Consider the following 18,315-nt stretch of genomic DNA (forward strand, 5'->3'; position numbering starts at 1 on the left):
CTCAAGGCAGATGCTCTGGGCCCTCTCAACCAGCAAAGGGCTTGAGCCACCCTATTCAGACCAGCCAGGAACTTTCCCCAATCCTCCTGGTGGCCCCTGTATGCAACGTGAGCCACCCAGAAAGCTGGGATTCTATTAGTGACAGCTCATTCATCAGCATTTGTCTGCAAAGATCACAAGGCAGATAAGGACACCCTCTGGAATTTTAGAAGTCACCACACTAGAGTGTGGTGGTTAGGGTAGCTCAGGAGTCAGACTGCCAGTGTTCGGAATACTAATACCCTCACTTCTAAGCTGTGAGACCTGCAATGACTTATTCAACCTCTCTGAGCTTTTTAGTTTCCTCATTCATAAATGGGGATAATAGTCCCTATGTCATAGGATTGGTATATGGTGAATAAATGAGATAATGTGTGTGAAGCTCTTCCCATGATGCCCGGCACATAGCAATCACTCAGTAATATGAAGTCACTGTGTGGATGATGGATTCAGCGCTGACCAGACAAGGGGCTGCTGCAGAGGTGGGTATATATCTTATGGGGACAAGCCTGAATACCTTTTCCTCTCTATCTCTCCAAGCGCTACAGAGCCTTCCAGGCCCAGACGAAATCCACCTCCTTCAGGAAACCAGCCTGACCGTTCCAGCCACATTGATCTCCGCATATCTGAGCTCCTTCTGCCCATCATCTGTACAGATTAATACAGTAACAAACTCGGCTCTAGTAATTTCTGAGCTTCTCAAACAGTCAATGCCTCCTGGAGGGCAGGTCCTCATTTCAGCCCCTCCCTTCTCCACAGCCTGAGTCCAGGTATAGGGTAGAGGCTCCCTCAGCAAGCCTTCAGGCTGATTTCAGTGTGGCTGTGGATGTCTGAGCCTCAGCTTCTCTCTCCCAACCTTACCCCACCTCACCCCTCTGTTCTCCCTACTCACCCACCCCCTCCCCTGGTTCTACCCAGCAGGGCAAGAGGTTGGGGCCATGACCCCATAGGGCAGCAGATCCCAGACCTTAGGATTTCACAGCCCTATACAATGTCCAAAGAAATTTGGGGTGGCAGAGAGAAAAGAGAGTGGCCAAGTTTTTCTTTTGCCAAATAAGAATATTTAAAAAATCAATTCTTACTATGATTTTAGTAAAGAAAGGCTGTTTTCATCCCAATAGAACAGAAAGTTCATAATCTCTGATTAAAGGCTAATACTTTAAGCTGAAAAAAATTTAGCCTTATTGAGAAAAACAAACCAACCACTTCACTGTTGCCCTGACTTCTCTCCTTTCTCCATGGAGAAAACTTCAATCCCCACTGGCCTATGTCCACTGTGACGGCATGAGTCTTCGGACCTTCTCCTGGAGGAAGGAGGCTCCTGCTAAGCTGGGGTCACCCGCAAACAGGGGAGGACCTCCAAAGCCTTTGGATTAGGCAGATTTGTATTCCCATTCAACTTCCCAGAGGACGCTCAATCCAAAACCAGACCCTGCAACCTCAGGGGCAGGGGATGGGGGGAAACTATGGGCCCCTCCTCCTGTACCCTCTCCCCTCTCAACTGGGCCAAGTCAGGCTGGAACAACCCTCCCCCCCTCCCCACACTCTAGAGGGGATGAGTGAGACTGAGCAGCAAGCTCACAGCCAGGAAAGGAGCCAGGGGAGACCTAACGAGCAGGGTCTTCCCACATCTCCGTCACCAAGCTGAGCACCAGTGCCCAATCCCCTCCCCCCGACCCCCACCCCTACCCCGCCTCGCCCCTCCAGCACCGGGAAGGGAGGAAAATTGGGCACTCTAGCCCTGAGGTGGGGGGGCCGAGGCGCCCCGCTGGGCGGGTGCAGATAGGATCTGAACGCAGAGAAGGGCGGCCGTGGCTCTTTGATCCGCAGCCAGCCCGGCTGGGCCTGGACCCGCAGGGGCGGCGCGGCCCTCTTCCGGCCAGGCTTTGCGCCGCTACAGGACTCCTGTGGGACTCTGAACCGGACACGCGTCCAAGACGCTCTCGCCTCCTAAATACCCTCTGCACCAGTTGCTTTCGGGAGACGTGGGAACGTCTACACTGAATCCAGCACCGAAACCTTCTGGATTTACTGCACCGCGATCCAAAAGGGCCGGTGTCTTTCCTAGATGCAGTGGCTGAGCTGAGGTCAAGTGTGCTGAGGAGGCCCGCGTGGACATGACACAAGGTGCCTGGTAGATGCGATGGAAGGTGTCTCACGTTCCCGCCCTCCTCCGGCTACAGACCCTGCAGCCTAGATCTTGCGAGGGTCCGCCTGCGCCAGGCTCAGAGTCAATAGGCTCTGCGGGAATGCGACTTCCCGGTTAAGTTGCTGGGACCATTGACCCCTCGTCAGAATCCCGTGGCCCACGTAGCTGCCCACAGTCTCCCCTCCCCCGGCCGCAGGTTCCAGGCAGGGAACTCAGTTGAGCGAGGTGTTGGGGGTGGGATTGGGGGTGGGGCTGGAGGATTGGAATGGGGTCTGGCGGGATATTTCCTCCCTGCCCTCTTGGCTGTGTTCGCGCCTCGGAGCCGCCACATGGCTGAGAGGCCCATCACATATGTGTAATGTATGAGTCCCTCATACAACAGGCACTCAATAAATGTGTGAGGGGTATATGCTTGCGTTAGCACTGTGTGCGGGCGACCTGGAAGGAGGGCCCAGATTGGCAGAAGGCTGCAAGATGCTTCAGAGAATGGAGTTTTGAGGAGTCCTAACTCTGCCGTCCCGGTGTTCGAGCACAGCCTCGAGCAGCCCCCGAGCTCTAGGAAGCCCCCATTTCCAAGCCCAGGACATACTGGGCCCGGGGCACAGACTCTGCTCACACCTTGGCTCCCGTTCCAAGGCACCCACAAACTCCGTGACCTCCGCAGCTGGCGGAGAAACCTGGGCGCAGGAAGGGACTCCCTTGTTGTAGGTGAGGAATCAAGGTCAAGAATCTCCTTTAGAGTCCCCGCATTTCAGGAGAAGTGTAATGCTTTTCAGGCTCCTCCGACGCCTCACTCAGGTTATGCCTGGGAGAGCGAGCCCTTTAAGTCTCTACCCACTGGGCACGTCCCGGCCTCTCCCGGGAGAGGAGGGGCGGGGCGATATGGCTCCGCCCATCGACAGGGCCCGCCCCCGGCGTCCCCGCCCCGCCCCCGGCACTCAGCCGGCGGCGCCTTTGATGTTCGGACCCGCCAGCTCCCCGAGCCTCTCAGCCCTGCGTCCGCGCCCCGCGCCCGCAGCCCGCCCAGGCGGAGTCAGCCCGCGCTCCGCCCGCCGCGCTCCGGGCTCGGAGGTCCGGACTCCGGGCTCGCTGCCTCCCGGGCCGGCTCCGCGCCCCGCACCCCCGCGCCCCGCGCCCCCGAGGGAGGAGCGCACCATGCCTCAGCTGGACTCGGGCGGGGGCGGCGCGGGCGGCGGCGACGACCTCGGCGCGCCCGACGAGCTGCTGGCCTTCCAGGACGAGGGCGAGGAGCAGGACGACAAGAGCCGCGACAGCGCCGCGGGCCCCGAGCGCGACCTGGCCGAGCTCAAGTCGTCGCTCGTCAATGAGTCCGAGGGCGCGGCCGGCGACGCGGGGGTCCCGGGGGCGGGCGCCGGTGCCCGCGGCGAGGCCGAGGTCGGGGCCGAGGTGAGCGCCGGCCCGCGCCCCGCTTCTCCCCCGCAGCCGCCACGCTCCGCCGGCCCCGGCGCTCGGCTCGCGCTACCCCGCCCCTCCCTCCCGCGGCCCTCGGGGGTCCGCATCCCTCAGACCCCTCCTGCCCCGGGCCCCGAGCCCCCAGCTTTCCCAGCCCTCTCAAGGCCCCTCTGGATCTCCCCGCAGGCTCTCGGGCGGGAACACCCTTCGCAGAGACTTTTCCCCGACAAACTTCCAGAGTCTCTGGAAGACGGTGAGTTTCTGCCGGCCTGGCTCCCCTCCTCCCGCTAAGGCCCGGCCTCGGTGGGAGAGCGGGGCTTTTGAGGACGGGAGGGAGCCGATGGGGTGCCTCCCCCCAACTGCAGCTCGAGGAGGCGGTAAAACCGAGGAGGTGGGGGAGTGGGGGGCGGGTTTCCCGGGCGCCGCCGGGCTCGAGTCACTTCCGGTGCCCTGACCTTTATAGGAGTAAACAGACCCCCGCCATCTCCGCCTCCCCTCCTGCCCAGGTGACTGACTAATCCCCCGACTTGAGAAAACGTTGGCCAAGGTTCCTTGGCGGGAGGGCGGAGTGGGGGCCGAGAAAGGGAGGCCCGAACTCGGGGTCCTTCGTCGAAACTTGGCACTGCGGGCACCCCCAGCCCTTCAAGTCACGAACTTGAAGGGGACCCATTGGCAATTCCGATTTTCTCTCGAGCGAGCAGACAGCCTTCAGCCCGAGACGCCCGGGCTGGCGCTTCTGACCAGCTGTGGTTTTTCCAGGCCTGAAGACCCCGGAGTGCGCCAGCGGCATGTACAAAGACACCGTCTACTCCGCCTTCAATCTGCTCATGCACTACCCACCCCCCTCGGGAGCAGGGCAGCACCCCCAGCCGCAGCCCTCGCTGGTAAGTGGCCCCAGCAGCCCAGCCCGCCTTGTGCCTGCTACCTTCTTGATCAGGTATGTGAGGCATGGGCAAGAAGTGACTTTTGCCTAGAACAAAATGGATACAGAACTCTGTTCTTGTCTCTTTCCCCATCCACACCCAGCGGGATCTGAACCAGGAGAACTTTCCTGAAGTAAGGAGGGCTGCCCTAGGCACCCCACCTGCCTCCAGCGGTTGGCTTTTGTCTTCCAGCTTGCTCACGAGCAGGCGTGGGCCCTGTCCTGGTGCTAGGTGGTGCTGGGATGGAGTCGGCTTGGAGAATGGTTAAGCTGAGACCACCCACCCCTCCTGACGGTGGTGCATGTGGTGTGCTCAGAGTTGTGAGCTTGGCTGTTAGCCTTCTCCCACTAAGCCCCAATCCTCAGTGTTCGGAGGAACGGGCAGAAAAGCTGGTCTGCTTCAGGTCTCCTGGTTGTACGGGAGAAACATGCTCTACTCGCTCTGTCCTTATTGGCATGAATGTGGCCTTACCAGAGAAACAACCCGAACACGATGTGTGGAAAGTGGGTTTTTATGAAGCTGGCTTGGTCTCAGATGCACCAGGAAGGGTTTGCAAAGGTGTTTCAAATCAGTAGTGTCAGTAAGCGGCCTGTTTAATGAATTTGCAAATTAAATTTAAGTCCCCAGTGCTTTGAGAAGATTCCATGATCATTACAAACCATGCTTTTTGCCCACTGGTGCAGATGACCTAAGGTGTGAAGAGCCTCTTCTGAGTGCTGTAGAGCAGCGGTAAAGCTGCACTTACGAAAAATTCAGATTAGTGTTTCCGAGTGTGCTCAGCTGGCCGAAGTCAGGGGTGAGAGGAGAGCTTCTAGAGTTCATGTAAGGGTTTGGGGTTTGTGGTGGGTGGGTGTTGGGTGCAGATAGACCCAGGGCAGGTCAGGCCAGCAGTAGGAGGCTCACATGGCTAGTGGTGGGGGTCACTCAGAGGGCGGAGAGTGACTGCCAGGCTGTGTCAGATCAGGAGTGAGGAGGGTTGGTTCTGAAAGCTGTTTCATGCTGAAGCTGGTGGGACATGAGAAAGTAGATTGAGCCTTCTCTCCAGAAACCCAGGATGGAAAACCTGGTAGTAGGCAGCTGACTAGAAATAAGCTCCTTGCCCTTTGGACCCCCATTCCTTCATCTGTGAAGGAACATGTTGGTTGAGTGGTCTGGCTTTCTGCTCTGGGGTGGCTCCATCTGTGAGGTACTCGCTTCCTTCCAAGTCTGTGGGGCAAGGGGCTCACCTTCTGACCTTGCCACCTGATGCAGCAGCTCTCCCCAGAGACCTCTACCCTCCATGAGCTGATACTGAAGGATGCTTTGGGGGCCCCCTACAAGGTGTAAACCCTTAGATTTGGGGCCAAGTGGTGGGACCTGACCCACCACTGCCAAACCACAGGCACGTGAGCTGCTGACAGGGGGCTGGCGTCCCTGATAATCATGACTAAACAAAAGGTCTAGGACCCAAAGCAGACCTAGCAGGCAGATTCCCTCCGGCATCTTATGATTACACAGAGGGGCAGGGAAAAGGCGGTGTTTCTGAGTTTCTTTCACAGCCTGGGCAAGTGGTAGGAGAGTGCCCAGAGTGGGAGTGCCTCATTCTTCGTAAGGGTGTGGTGATGGGACCATTTGGTGTCCTTTAGCTTACACTGGTCAAAGTGTAGGCAGATGAATGGCTGCCTCTAGCAGTCAGGATTGTGGGGGGAGTAGGAACTCGGGCAGGCACACCATCACTCCCCTGGCCTGGATCATTCATTTTTTCAACTTTGGGCTCTTTCTCAAGGTACAGCAGACGCATTTCTATGTGTCGCACCCTCTCTTATAGGGGCAGATCCCTTTGTCCTCCTCCCCACACAGCGATAGCCTCCCTCAGCCTGGCTTATGGGAACACAGGAGGAGGGCAGGCTCTGGAGCTGACTTTCTGTGCCCTGGCATCGGCTGCTCTGTGGGGCCGGGGACAAGGACAGAGGCAAGGGCCTAAGGTAGGGAGATGCCGGGTGAGGAAGATGTACCTGAATATAGGGGAGCCTCCTTTAAGCAAATCTGATACTTACAACCAAATAGCAAATAAGAGTAGTAGTTCTTTGTGTTACTCAGAGTTGTGTGGACATATAAAATATGGTGAGGACTTAAAAAGCAAAATTAATTGACCCCATGTTTTGGGAGCACATTTATCATGTGATCCAAGGTTCATGTGTCTGGAATGAGAAAAGAAACTCTTACAATGGGTTAGGAGTCCCTTGTAGGGGACCTGAGGAAAATCACCTTTGGAAGTTTTTTTCCAAAGCTCTGCTTTCCTGAGCCCCTCTTCAGGGGACAGATGACACACTGGCCAGCCCCTCCCCGTGAGCCTTAGAACTTGGCCCCTCTTGCTCTTTGCACTCTCTGAGAGAATCCAAGTGGTCAACAGTTGTGCGGGGGAGCTCAGGGCCGAACGCTTGACCTCCCCTGACAGTGGGGAAAACCCATGCCAGGGACCTCATCTGCCCTTGTGTATAGGTGGAATACCCACGCGGCTGCTACACTGGACACCTTAAAGCAGGCAGACTTGGACGTTGTCAGGAGCAATGGGCCAAATGACCACCTCACAGACAACTGCCAGGGGGGCAGAGGGATTTTTTTCCCAAAAGGTTCCTTCTTTTTGGTACTTGGTTTCTTGCAAACTCTGTTTTTGGAAGTGGAAATTAGGTCAAAGTTAATTTCATAGCTGATGTCTTTGAGGCATCTAATGTAGGCTTGCAGACAGTTACTGGCCTAGACCAGTAGCCACTATTGTTTTGTTTTGTTTGCTCCGCTCTGGGATCGAGGTGGGGAGGGGCAATGACTGGTCCTGTGCCAGACTTTGAGGGATTTCTGGGATGAGTAAGGCATCACTCCTTAGGGAAACTCAGAGTCTTAGTGCAGAACTGACAGTCTGGTGCAAATCCCCATCTCAAAAAGGATATGAGGCCATGTCAGTCTTCTGACCCCTTCTATGGGCTCTGCTTGGTATCTGTGGCCTGGAAGGCTGCTGAGCCTTTTGCCATTTAGTTGAAATGCCCAGAACAGGCAAATCCATAGAGACAGAAAGTAGAGGAGTGGTTGCCGAGGGCTGAGGGAGGAGGAGAATGGGTAGTGACTGCTCATGGGTACGGGGTTTCTTTTTTTGGGTGATGAATATGTTCTGGAATTAGATAGTGGTGATGGTTGCACAATCTTGTGAATATATTAAAAGCCGCTGAATTGTATACTTTAAAATGGTCAATTTTAAGGTATGTGAATTACATCTCAATTTAAAAAATAAATAGCTGAGCTGAGCCTTTTGGCTCTTGCAGGGACTTGGGGCTGTTTCCCTGTGCCGTCCTGGTGTCTGGGCATGCCCGGAGACATCTGATGTGAAGGAGCCCACTTGAAGTAGTGGGCTTCTGGCCATCGGGCTCATGTTCTCTGACTCCAAGGTCTGAGGTACAGGTGAGGGGAGCGAGCCCTGGGGGAGCAGGAGGTGAGGGTATGAGCAAGACTTGAGCAGAGGAAGGAAGTGCTGCTGACGGGTGGCTAGCCGGTCCGGGGGGGCTCTGCAGAGATGCACCCACCCAACCCTCCACACCCCTCAGAGGGTGAGCAGTGGGGCCTCACGGAGGAGGGGTAGTGATGGTTGGTCACCAGCCCTGGTTGGGATGAAGCCTGTTAGGAGAGAGTTTGGCACCAGGCTGGCCACCAGACAGAGCAGAACCAGCCTTTGCCCCTGGAGTGCCCAACTGAGTGGAGGAGACAGATGAATAGACCTGAATCCCTGGCCAGAGGAGTACTGTCACAAAAGGTCCTGCTGGCGTGTCCTGGGAAGACCTGGCCCCTGCCTAGGCTGTGAGGAGGGTCTGCTGAGCAGCTTCCTGAAGGAGTAGAGTTGTCTGCCAGATGAAGACAAATAGGGGGCTGGCAGGCATCTGGGCTCCCTCCAGACATCCCAAATCTTCCACGTCTCTACTTCATTCGCTACCTCCAAGCCCCAACCATCACCATCCCTCCCCCAGGAAGGCAGCCTCCACTAGGGTCCCTGCAGTGGACCTGGGTCCCTCCCCACAACCCTACCCTAACCCTCAATCCAGGATCCACAGAGCAGCCAAACATAAGTCAGATGCCACCTCTCGCCTGATGAAGCCCTGTAGAGGCTCCCATTGCTCTTGAAGTAAAATCTAAGCCACTCACCACGGCCTGAAGGCCTGGGTGGCCAGCCCCTGCTGACCGCCCCTCCTCGTCTGCACCATACTCTTCCTTTCTCCCTAAAAAGCAGCCACCTCAGTGGCCTGATAGGTTTTACAACCACCAAGTTCTTTCCATCTCAAGACCTTTGCGCTCGTTCCCGCAGTTCGGCATTCTCTTCTCTAGCTCTTCCCCTAGCTGCCACTTCTCATTCCTCACTCAGGGCTTATTCAGATGTCACCTCCTCAGAGAGACTTGCTCTGACCATCCAAGTGGGGCCTTCCGTCATCCCCCACCGGGCCTCGGCTGCCTTGCCCACCCCAGCAGCTCTTCAGGCCAAGGTGGTTGGCACTGGTTTATGATGCACTTGCCATGCTTAGTCCAGAGACAGCCCATGTGTCAGAAGTATGTCTGAGCCTTAGTTTCCTCATCTGCACAATGGGAGTGGCAAGCCCTCCTCCCAGAGTTGGACTGAGGACTGGAGGCAGCAGTACCAGGGACGTGCCCAGGAAGGTGCCAGCGTGGCCTGGGCTTGGGGGTCGGGGTTTGGCCACAATTGATCCCTCTCCCTTGCTGTCCTGGCTCCTCTGGGACCAGGGGTGGCTCAGTGGTAGGCGCCATGTGCACTTCTGTCTGGAGGACTGTATCTCCACTTTGGGCCACGGGGTTTGGGGGTTTGAACCCTGGGGACCAGCCCTCAGGTGTACAGGCCCCCTCCTCAACGCCTGCCTCACCCAGGCATTCTTGGGAGGAAAAGTGTTATTCCTGGGGCCAGACTGGGAGCCATAGCCACTCATTCCATCCTGAGAATCCTCTCCCACCGCCCGGAGATTTTTCGGAAAGAGGCTCCCCTTCCCCAGCCATATAGAAGCCCTTTACACAGGATGTTAGGGGCTTAAGCTATTTTGTAAGAAAAAAAGGGAAAAGACCTTCATGGCCATTAGCCTCTGAACCACTCCCAGAGATTTTCTCACATGGTGCACCGTGTGCAACACCCCTGTGTCTTGCTCCGACGCTTCCCTGGTGTGCAGGCCCCCAGGCAGTGCCCATGCACAGCTTCTTTGCTTGTTTTCCCTCATGTTTATTATTCATCTCTCCCTCGTGTGGCTTCTGGTTTGCTCGCAGCTTGCCTTCTTTACCAGCGGGAATGATGCTCTATACAAATCACTGCTTGGTTTCCATTTTGATTATTTTCCTGGAGCATAATGTTCAAAGAGAATTGTGGGTTCAAGAGGTAGGAAGAATCAAGGCCCCAGTTCACCGAGGGTTCCTTGCGGTGCCCAAGCATAGCTGACGTGGAGTTTCCCCTTTTTTGTTGTTCATTTTATAGGTTCGTGGTGGGCAGTGAGACTTAAAAGTAACTTTGACTTGCATTCCTTCCTGACTTGGAAGGCTGTGTGGTATTTGGAAAATCTGCAGCAACCCCCTCACCGCCAGCTGCTCCCAAGGTGAAACTTCGTTTTCGGGGCTTCCCTGATGCATTTCAGGGCCAGGAAAGCACCCTGAAGGAGGCCTATCCTGCAGACCCCTGCCCCCCCCTGTCACCAGGGGCTGCTGTTTTAGGGCTGCCATCCACTCCTCCAGCTTAGCAGGGTGGAGGGGCTGACAGAGAGCCCTGAGTTGGTCACCAGGACCCAGGTATTCTCCCCCGGCCCCAGCAGGGTTTCACGAGCCAGCTTCCATAGCCCGCAAACAGGGATATCCATACCAGTTCTGCCTACTTCCCCAAGTGCTCCAAGACTTAGGCGTGAGTGGAGTTGAAAAGGGGGGGCCTTGGTGGTCCCCTCTCATGGCCAGTTGGCAGACCATGCCCTCCTGGGTCTCCTAAGATCACACCCAACCCCCGTTCCTGCATGAAGGGAGGTTTAGCGGAGCTGCAAGAATGGGCTGCAGGGGCACTGGTTTCAAGTCGCATAACTGCTGAGGTCAGGCTGGATCAGGGTGGGCACAGAGCCACATGGAGGGGATGAGGGGAGCCGCAGCCTCCCTCTGAGCCTCCTCGGGCAGCTGCGGTTCCGAAGCCATACAGTCACACTCCCTCATACCTTGTGACTGGCTGCTTCCTGCCACTGTGTACAAACAAGACTCTGTTGGAGGAAACAGGTGTTTTATCAGGTCACAGGGCTCCCCCTCCCCGAACGGTACAGTGCACAGATCCTTGGGTAACAGCCCTCCTCTGCAGGTGGGGACAGTAAGGCCAGGTCAGGGAAGGGACTTATCCAAGGCCCCTTAGAGTAGTGAAGGGGGAAGGCCTGAGTCGGGAAGCTCCGCCCTCAAATACCGTATCTTCCACTCCTTGGCCGGGTGGCCTTGGGTAAGTTAACTCCTGTGGGCCTTAGCTTTCTCATCTAAACATGAGGATAGCGAAGGTTCCTACCTCCTTGGGTTACTGTGGAGTGGAGCGAGATAGTGGATGTGGAGTTCCCGGCACATAGTAGGTGCTTCCTGAGTGGAAGCCACTGTGGGAGGGATTGTTAACACTGTGTGGGAATGGCCCTTGTAAAGGACGCCGGTCCAGTAGGTGCAGTGCTCCTGAAGGTGCGGCTGGACTGAAGCCCCTGATGCTCTCTGTCCTCAGCTCAGCAGCCAGTTCCCCTGGGGCAGAGCAAAGAGGACAGCTGTCCGGCCCAGCCAGCCCTCGGGCCCTCAGCTGGTCGACGACATAGTGCCAGCTGTACCTAGAATCCTGATCCAGACTCTTAACCGGTATTTACTGAGCCCCACTTGGCCTTGGCTCAGCTCAGAGGGGACGGCTGCCTCTGCCCCACCCCGCAGAGCTCAGCTCTGGCAAGGCAAAGAGACTCTCCTTGGGGCTCAGAGTCGGCCGTGTTGGATAAAGGGCACTGAGGAGGGAGGGAGGCCAGTGGGGGCAGCCAGGAAGGCTTCCTGACAGGGGAGAGTTCTGGCTGGCCCAGAACCTGCGAAGGTGAGAGTGGGAGAATGCTCGAGGTCGGGGGCACAGCTCAAGCAGAGGAGGAGAGGCAGAAATTAGTATGTTCTTGGTCATTGGAAGAGCCACCCGAAGCCCAGGGTCTGTGAGGCTGGAGAAGGGCCAGCACTGAAGGCCCAGCACGTGACCTTAATACCCGGGGGTGCTGGTTCCAGAGCCCAGGAGTGGCTGGTGGGTACCTGCAGTGTGTTGGCAGCATGAAGGGCAGTGTGGTGCCCACGGGAGATGGTTTGAGTTGAACATAGAGGGTGAGGCGGGCAGAGCCGGCAGCTGGGGCAGGTGGATGCTGGGATGCAAGGGAGGGGGTGGGCTTTGGGCAGGGCAGACCCGAGCGGACTGGCACATGCAAGGCAGGAGTGCCTCAGAGGTGGAAGTTTTGTGTTATTTCTTTTGACTGTCAGTCTCACTCCAGGGTCATGAGTCCAGGGTCTTGTCCGCTGTTTCCTGAGGGGAGCTGAACCCCAGAGGTCAGGGTGTGCAGCCCATTGGTGCTTTAGCCAGGGTGTGGAGAACACGTCTCCTCAGCACTGTCTCTAGCAGGACTCCAAGGCCCCAGGAGTCAATGGAGGGTCTCTGAGACCCCAGGACATTGTTAGCTTCTTCCTTCAGGCAGTTTGCTGTCTCAGCTCGCAGACCTTTGATGCTTGGGGTTTGGACGTGGGTGCCGCCTCCCTCCCTTAAAGAGGTGTGGCCCACATCAGCCTTGGCATGTGTAGTCTTTGAGCTGCAGCCCGGGAGGGTTTGTCCTGGTCAGAGGGTTTGGCCCCTTCTGGTCCTGCAGAACATGGGGCTCCCGTTGGCTCAGTCCCCTGGTGGGTAGAGGGACTGTCCCCTGCTGGATAGGGTCCCTGGCCCAAGGTAGTAGTTTGGTGAGTTTGGCCCTCTCTTGTGGGGAGGCAGCCATGCAGCCTGTCCCACCCATGGAGCCTGCCTGCCTGCCTGGGCTGTGCTAGCAGATATGGCTTTAGAGCCCAGAGGGAGATGGTGACACACAGCCTTCATGTCACAGCCAGCTCCACAGCCAAAGCTCCTTGGAGATCAGAGGAAGCAGATGCTTTGCCAACCCCTTTACCCCTCCCGTTAAAACAACCATCTCTCTCTCTCTCTCTCCACGAACCGGAGAGGTGTCTGGGCTCCACACTCTCTGCTTTCAGCTGATGGCGAGTATGCGGCTGGGGCTGCAGGCGTGGATAGGCAGGCCCCAGGGAACAGTGCGTTCTGGGGGTGCATGGTTACAGCTGCCCCAGCCCACCGTGTCTGGGTGGCCTAGCCAGGGCTGGCCGGTCACCCCTCCCAGGAAGCCCAATTTGCCCATGATGGGAGGGGGCTATGATGGGTAAGGAAGCCAGGGACCAAGGCCACCTCCTCCCCTGGGTGTGTGACCTCAAGCAAATCTGTTAACCTCTCTGGGTCTCAATTTCCTTCTGTAAACGGGGGTGGGGAGCTCCGGACATGAGGATTTCTGAAGTTCAGACGAGGGTCAGCTGGGGAGGCCTGCTGCTCGGGTGGGCCTCAGGGGGTCTTTGGTGGGTATTGCAAGGACTGCTCCAGGCCTGGTCTCCCTGTCAGGCAAGAAGAAATTGTAGGGAGGGAGAGACAGGTGACAGAAGTCCAGTTGAGGGTATTCTGACTAACTCTGACCTGGCTCTGGTGGCAGGAGGCCCAGCCTCCCGGTCCGCTGGGCCGCCATCTGAAACGCATTACCAATGCTTTGTAAACTGCACATCATTCGGCCACATGAAAGCCTGGGATCTAAAAATAGCCATTCCCAGAGGACACCCCGCATTGGCGGGGCTCAGCTGACCTCTGCACGCACACCCACCACTAGGCCACCTCCCTTGCCAGGGGGCCCCCGACTGGCAGGGCCACACCCACCCACCCTCCCAGTGTGGGCAGCCACTGCCGGAGGCCACTTTATCTGGGCACAGATCTCGTCCAGCTGCTCAAAGCTGCAGGCCTCAAGGCCTTAACTAGGGCAGAATGTCTGGAGGAGGCAGCTGAGAGCATGTCAGTGGCCACAGGACCCCTTCCCCAGACCATAGTTGCCTGGCATGTCTGTGGGAAGCCAGTGGAACCATCTTACAGATGAGGACACTGGGGCCCTGTGGAGGGGAATCACAGGAAGGGGGACTTGGCCACTGTCAGATGGCAGACAGGAGGGCCGCTGGTGGATGTGCTGGTATGAGAAGGGCAGGGTCCTGCCCTGGACCCCATGGTGTCGGTGGAGTGTGCCCCAGCACGAAGGCAAGGCAGCTGTGGGTCTCCAGGCTGCTACGGTTGACTCTTTGCCCTACTTTCTGCAGGCTCCTTTTCCCTATAGTCTCTATGACCAACTGCAAAACCACTCTTTTCCCTAAAAATAAACATGCTTATGGGATTGGGGGAAGCTTTGTAGCTATCAAAGGAAATAATAGGGTGTTTAAGAAAATTACATTGCGTTTTAAATAACCAGCATGAAAGTCATTAAGTTTGAAGTTTCATTCAAATCAGATGGCTCTGTGGCTGGCCCGGTGGCCAGGCAGGCAGGGGGTGGGTGGGCACTTAGGGACGCTGAGAAGCAGCCTGTGGAGAGCTCTGCAGCAGCGGCAGTGAGGTCTCTGCGGCTATAGCCAGGGTCCAGGCGGGGCGGCCCCAAGTGTGCGCCGGGCTGCAGCAGCCGCCCCAGAGCTTGCCGACAGGCTTTGAAGCAGGCTACAGCCTGGGAGCCCCCCAGCTGTGGTGGGCAACCCCATGGGTGGGGCTGGGGGGTGAACATAGACCAAAGGGTGTGGGGCCAGATGAAGCTGGGATTGCAGAGGCCACAAGCGTTGATGGCCGTGTTGAGGTGGGGTTTAAGGGATGGTGGTTGGGATCAAAAGGGCTGGAGAGGATCTACAGGGCCAAGGCCACATCTGTCTTCTTCACTGCTAGAATCTTAGCGGCCAGCATAGCGCATGACCCATAGTAGGTGCTCGTAAACTGTTGCAAGAATAACAACAGCCACAGTAATAGTGCATGTGTCAAGAACTTCCCAAGTGCCAGACCTGTGCTGGGGACTTAATCCTAATAGCAAGATCCTTACAAGAAGCCAAGAAAGTAGATACTGTTATCGCTGTCATTTTACAGATGGGGAAACTGAGGCTCAGAGAGGTTAAGAACTTGCTAGTACCTGTCAGAGTCAGGACTTGGACTCAGGTCTGTTTTACCCCAAAGCCCAGGCTCTGCTCTGTCCCTTTGGTCTCGATTGTGTGGAGCTCATTGGGAGCATTGCAGGCTGCAAAGCTGAACCCTTGAGTTGAGTTTATGAGCTGAATTCCTCTGGCCTCAAGGAAAGACTTGGCCCTTACTGCCCCTCCTGGGCGTGACCTCAGAGCTCTGGACCTGGGTCAGGGCTGGACCACATGCTATCGGGGGCCAAAAGGGTTGTTTCTTGGTTAAAAGCAGGACCTCAGGGCTTTCAGAATAAATATTACCTGGAAAAGTGTTTATAAATGACATTTAAGATGACATCAGGTTTGGGAATTCCCTGGTGGTCCAGTGGTTAGGACTCTGCACTTTCACTGCCGAGGGCATGGGTTCAATCCCTGGTTGGGGAACTAAGATCCCGCAAGCCTCCCGGCGCAGCCAAAAATTAAGTTAAATTTTTAAAAAAAGATTACATCAGGTTTGATGCATGATGCAAGGACAGTTAAGAACTGTGTATAGGTTGATTCCTCCTTTCTAACTTTGGTCCTGGTCCTGGCTTAGCTTGGAGCTCACTGTTGGACTTCTCTGGCCCAGGTGCCCTCCTCTGTGTGGTCCAGGGATGGGCTAGAGGGTGTCCTAGGCTCGGAGACAATGGGAATGGCTGGACTGAGGAATCTGAGGGCATCCCTGCACATGGGTGTCCCCTCCCCAAACCCCTCGGAAACCAGATCCACCTCCCAACCCTGCTGCGGCATTTTGAGGGTTTCTTCTTCTACCACTGCCCTCCTCTGCTCCTCCCGTGCCACCCCCCACGCCTCCCCCCGCCCCTGCCCTGGCTCTGGTCACTGAGGGCTAGTCAGGAGCTCAGGAGTCTGGCCCAACAGCAATCTGGCCGTAGTCCAAAGGAAATCGAGGGCCAGCAGCCCTGGCCTGGCACAAAAGCCGGCTTTCCTGAAAAGCCTTGGTCTAGGAACATGCTCGCCTTTGTCTTTTGTTTTCTTCTTCGTTAATTTTAAAAAATATTAGCAGACACAAATATTACTTCATTTAATCCCTATGAGATATGGATATTGTACAGATGGGGAACCTGAAGCACAGAGAGACACACTTTGCAAGTGCTGGAGGAGAGACGTGAATTCAGGCATCTACCTCTGTGTTCCCTGCCCTTACCACCTGCTACCTTGCCTCTCAGACAACATATCTATCCACTCATTTTTGAAAAGTTGGGTTTTATAGCTACAGCTGGGTCGCCTTGGCTCCCCCATCCCATCCATCCCCACTCCTCACCCCCGCCAGGAATTTAGTGTTTCACCCTCTCCCTGTATTTTTATAGTGTTAGACCCAGGTGTGTATCTGTAAAAGCTGTTTGGTGTGGTTTTTGGAACCCCCTAACTCAACCTCATTAGAGGGCTCCACCCCAAGAGGGCCCCTGTGACAGTTGCAGCAGCCCTGCCCTCCTCCGTCTGCTTACACTTGGCGTGAGGGGCTTGGGTGGGAGCATCCTGGGGCCTGAAGCCTCCAGCAACTCGTTTCCACTCCTTGCCTTGTTCACTTGGGATAAACCGCTGGACTGAGTCCAGGCAGAGCCCCAAGGGCCTTCCTTAACTGGCAGTAGCTGCAAGGGTTAGACCCAAGTGAGCTTCCTGACTGTGGCCCCAGGGCAGAACTGTCCTCTGGGCTGGTACAGGCAGCTGAACAGACCAGGTAACTCAGAGACCCCCATCTTATCTTTGCTCCTCAGAAGCTGGCTGGAATTAATCGGGGCAGGAATGCAGTGCCAAGGCTTGGGATGAGATCTCCAAGTCTCCTCTGCCTCCCACCCTTGAGCCGTCGCTGACCATCAGCCTCCGCCTCTCTGGGCCCTGCGCCAGGCCGCCCTAGCTCTCGCTCCTAGGCAGCACACTAACTCTTCTGCGGTGGCCATCCACCCCGCATGCACGTGGACTGGGAAAAGAGGCCAGACCTGGTGGGAAGAATGACTTCTCACGGTTCCTTTAGTCATTTACAACTGAGGACCCACATCACCTCCTGTGAGGGCAGGGTGTTGCTGGCAAAATCCAGCGGGTCCCGGGCAGGTGGAGGTCTTAGTGAGGAGACCCAGTGTGGGGGGAGAACCTGGCAACCACTCGGCTCCTGCGCCTCACACGTGTGGTCTCCATTGCTGTGCGCTACCAGCTGGCCTGGGAGGCCTCTCACCGAGTGGTAAAGATCTCTGGCCAGGAACCCCAAAGGGCTGGATTCAAATCCCGATCTGTCATTACTTGCTCTGAGACCTTAGGCAAGTCATTTAACCTCTCCCGGCTACCCTTTCCTCATCCGCACAATCTGTACACACGTCACAAAGTGGTTGGGAAGACTGGTGGGATTCGGGGGGCGGGGGGCGAACCCTGCAGGGTGCTAGGCACACAGGAGGCTGCCCCTGGTGGCGGCTGCCGTGTCTAAATCTGCACCTCCACTGCTTTCTTCATGCCTTTTCTACAAAGCGTTTTTGTTTTGCTCCCAAGGGAACAAAACCTCTGAACTCCTCAAATGCCTTCTTCCCAGAGCCTGGCTTTCCCTACTGCCAAAGACAGCCTGAGCCGAGGTTGTGCCCTGGCCTCTGCCTCAGGCACATGGGCTCCCGGAGGGCTGGGCCTTGAGGAGCTGGGAGGGCGACTGCCTGGACAGGGGATGCCCAGCCCCCAGGCTGCTGCAGAGTCCCCAGACAGTGTGTCGGTAGCATCAACTAGCAGCTCGGCTGCAGCAGCTCCCGGAAGCTTATATTTTCCTCTGAAAACATCCTGTCCTGAGGGGCGTTTACCTCAGAGAGGAAGAAGGAAAACAAAAGTAAACGAATGCATAGAAACCGCTGGAGGCTGTGGGCCAGGCCACTCAGCTAAGTGAGGTTCCGCTAGCTCCGGGGGTGCCTCGGGGCCAGGCTGGGTCTAGAGTAGGCCTGTGGTTTGCCAAGCCTGTAGGCAGGGACTCAAGTCCTTGCCTCTGCTGTGGCAGGACCCCCTATCTGATGTCAAGGCCAGGCAGCTGGTGGACTGGCCACGTGGACCTGGGAGGGCTCTGTGCATCCCTGGCCACAGTCCTGTGCTGGCAGGCGGGACTAAAGCCTCCTGGTCCGCAAGGGTGTAGCCCAGCCATACCCTAGCCCTCCAGCTCAGCTGGCCACACGGCCGCGGCTCCATGCTCTGCGGTGGGCGTCTAGCACAAGGCGTCCAGCACGCTGTGGGCGGGGTGCTTGAGGGCCGTCCTCTGGAGAGCACCATGTCCTGGGCAGCGGGGGCTGGCAATAAAAGGGCATGAGCCCAGCCAGGGGATATCTGCAGACATGGGGTCTGGGGAGCCTGCACATCACGGCTTGGCTGATATGCAGGCGAACCTCCTTTGGAGGACCTGCTTCCTTCTGGGAAGTTCATTCTCGTGGTCCCAGGCCGTGGGGCAGCTTCCCACTCAGAAACTGGCCAGACTCCTTGGTGCTTAAGCACCGTGGGTGCTGGACAGTGGATCCCCAGCTCCAGACCTAG

At 56.8% G+C, this 18,315-nt stretch overlaps 1 protein-coding gene across 1 annotated transcript in view; it reads left to right on the top strand.

The window, feature by feature from the left end:
- The first annotated feature begins 3,159 nt into the window (after positions 1-3,159).
- The window catches only part of TCF7 (transcription factor 7), a 32,644-nt gene continuing 17,488 nt past the window's right edge, over positions 3,160-18,315 (top strand). The window contains 3 exon segments of the mRNA XM_073802536.1: positions 3,160-3,595; positions 3,788-3,854; positions 4,361-4,485. Coding sequence (XP_073658637.1) covers positions 3,344-3,595; positions 3,788-3,854; positions 4,361-4,485 — 444 coding nt within the window. The 5' untranslated portion in view covers positions 3,160-3,343.

The sequence above is a fragment of the Tursiops truncatus genome, chromosome 3 (assembly GCF_011762595.2).
Source record: "Tursiops truncatus isolate mTurTru1 chromosome 3, mTurTru1.mat.Y, whole genome shotgun sequence".
NCBI classification, from domain to species: domain Eukaryota; kingdom Metazoa; phylum Chordata; class Mammalia; order Artiodactyla; family Delphinidae; genus Tursiops; species Tursiops truncatus.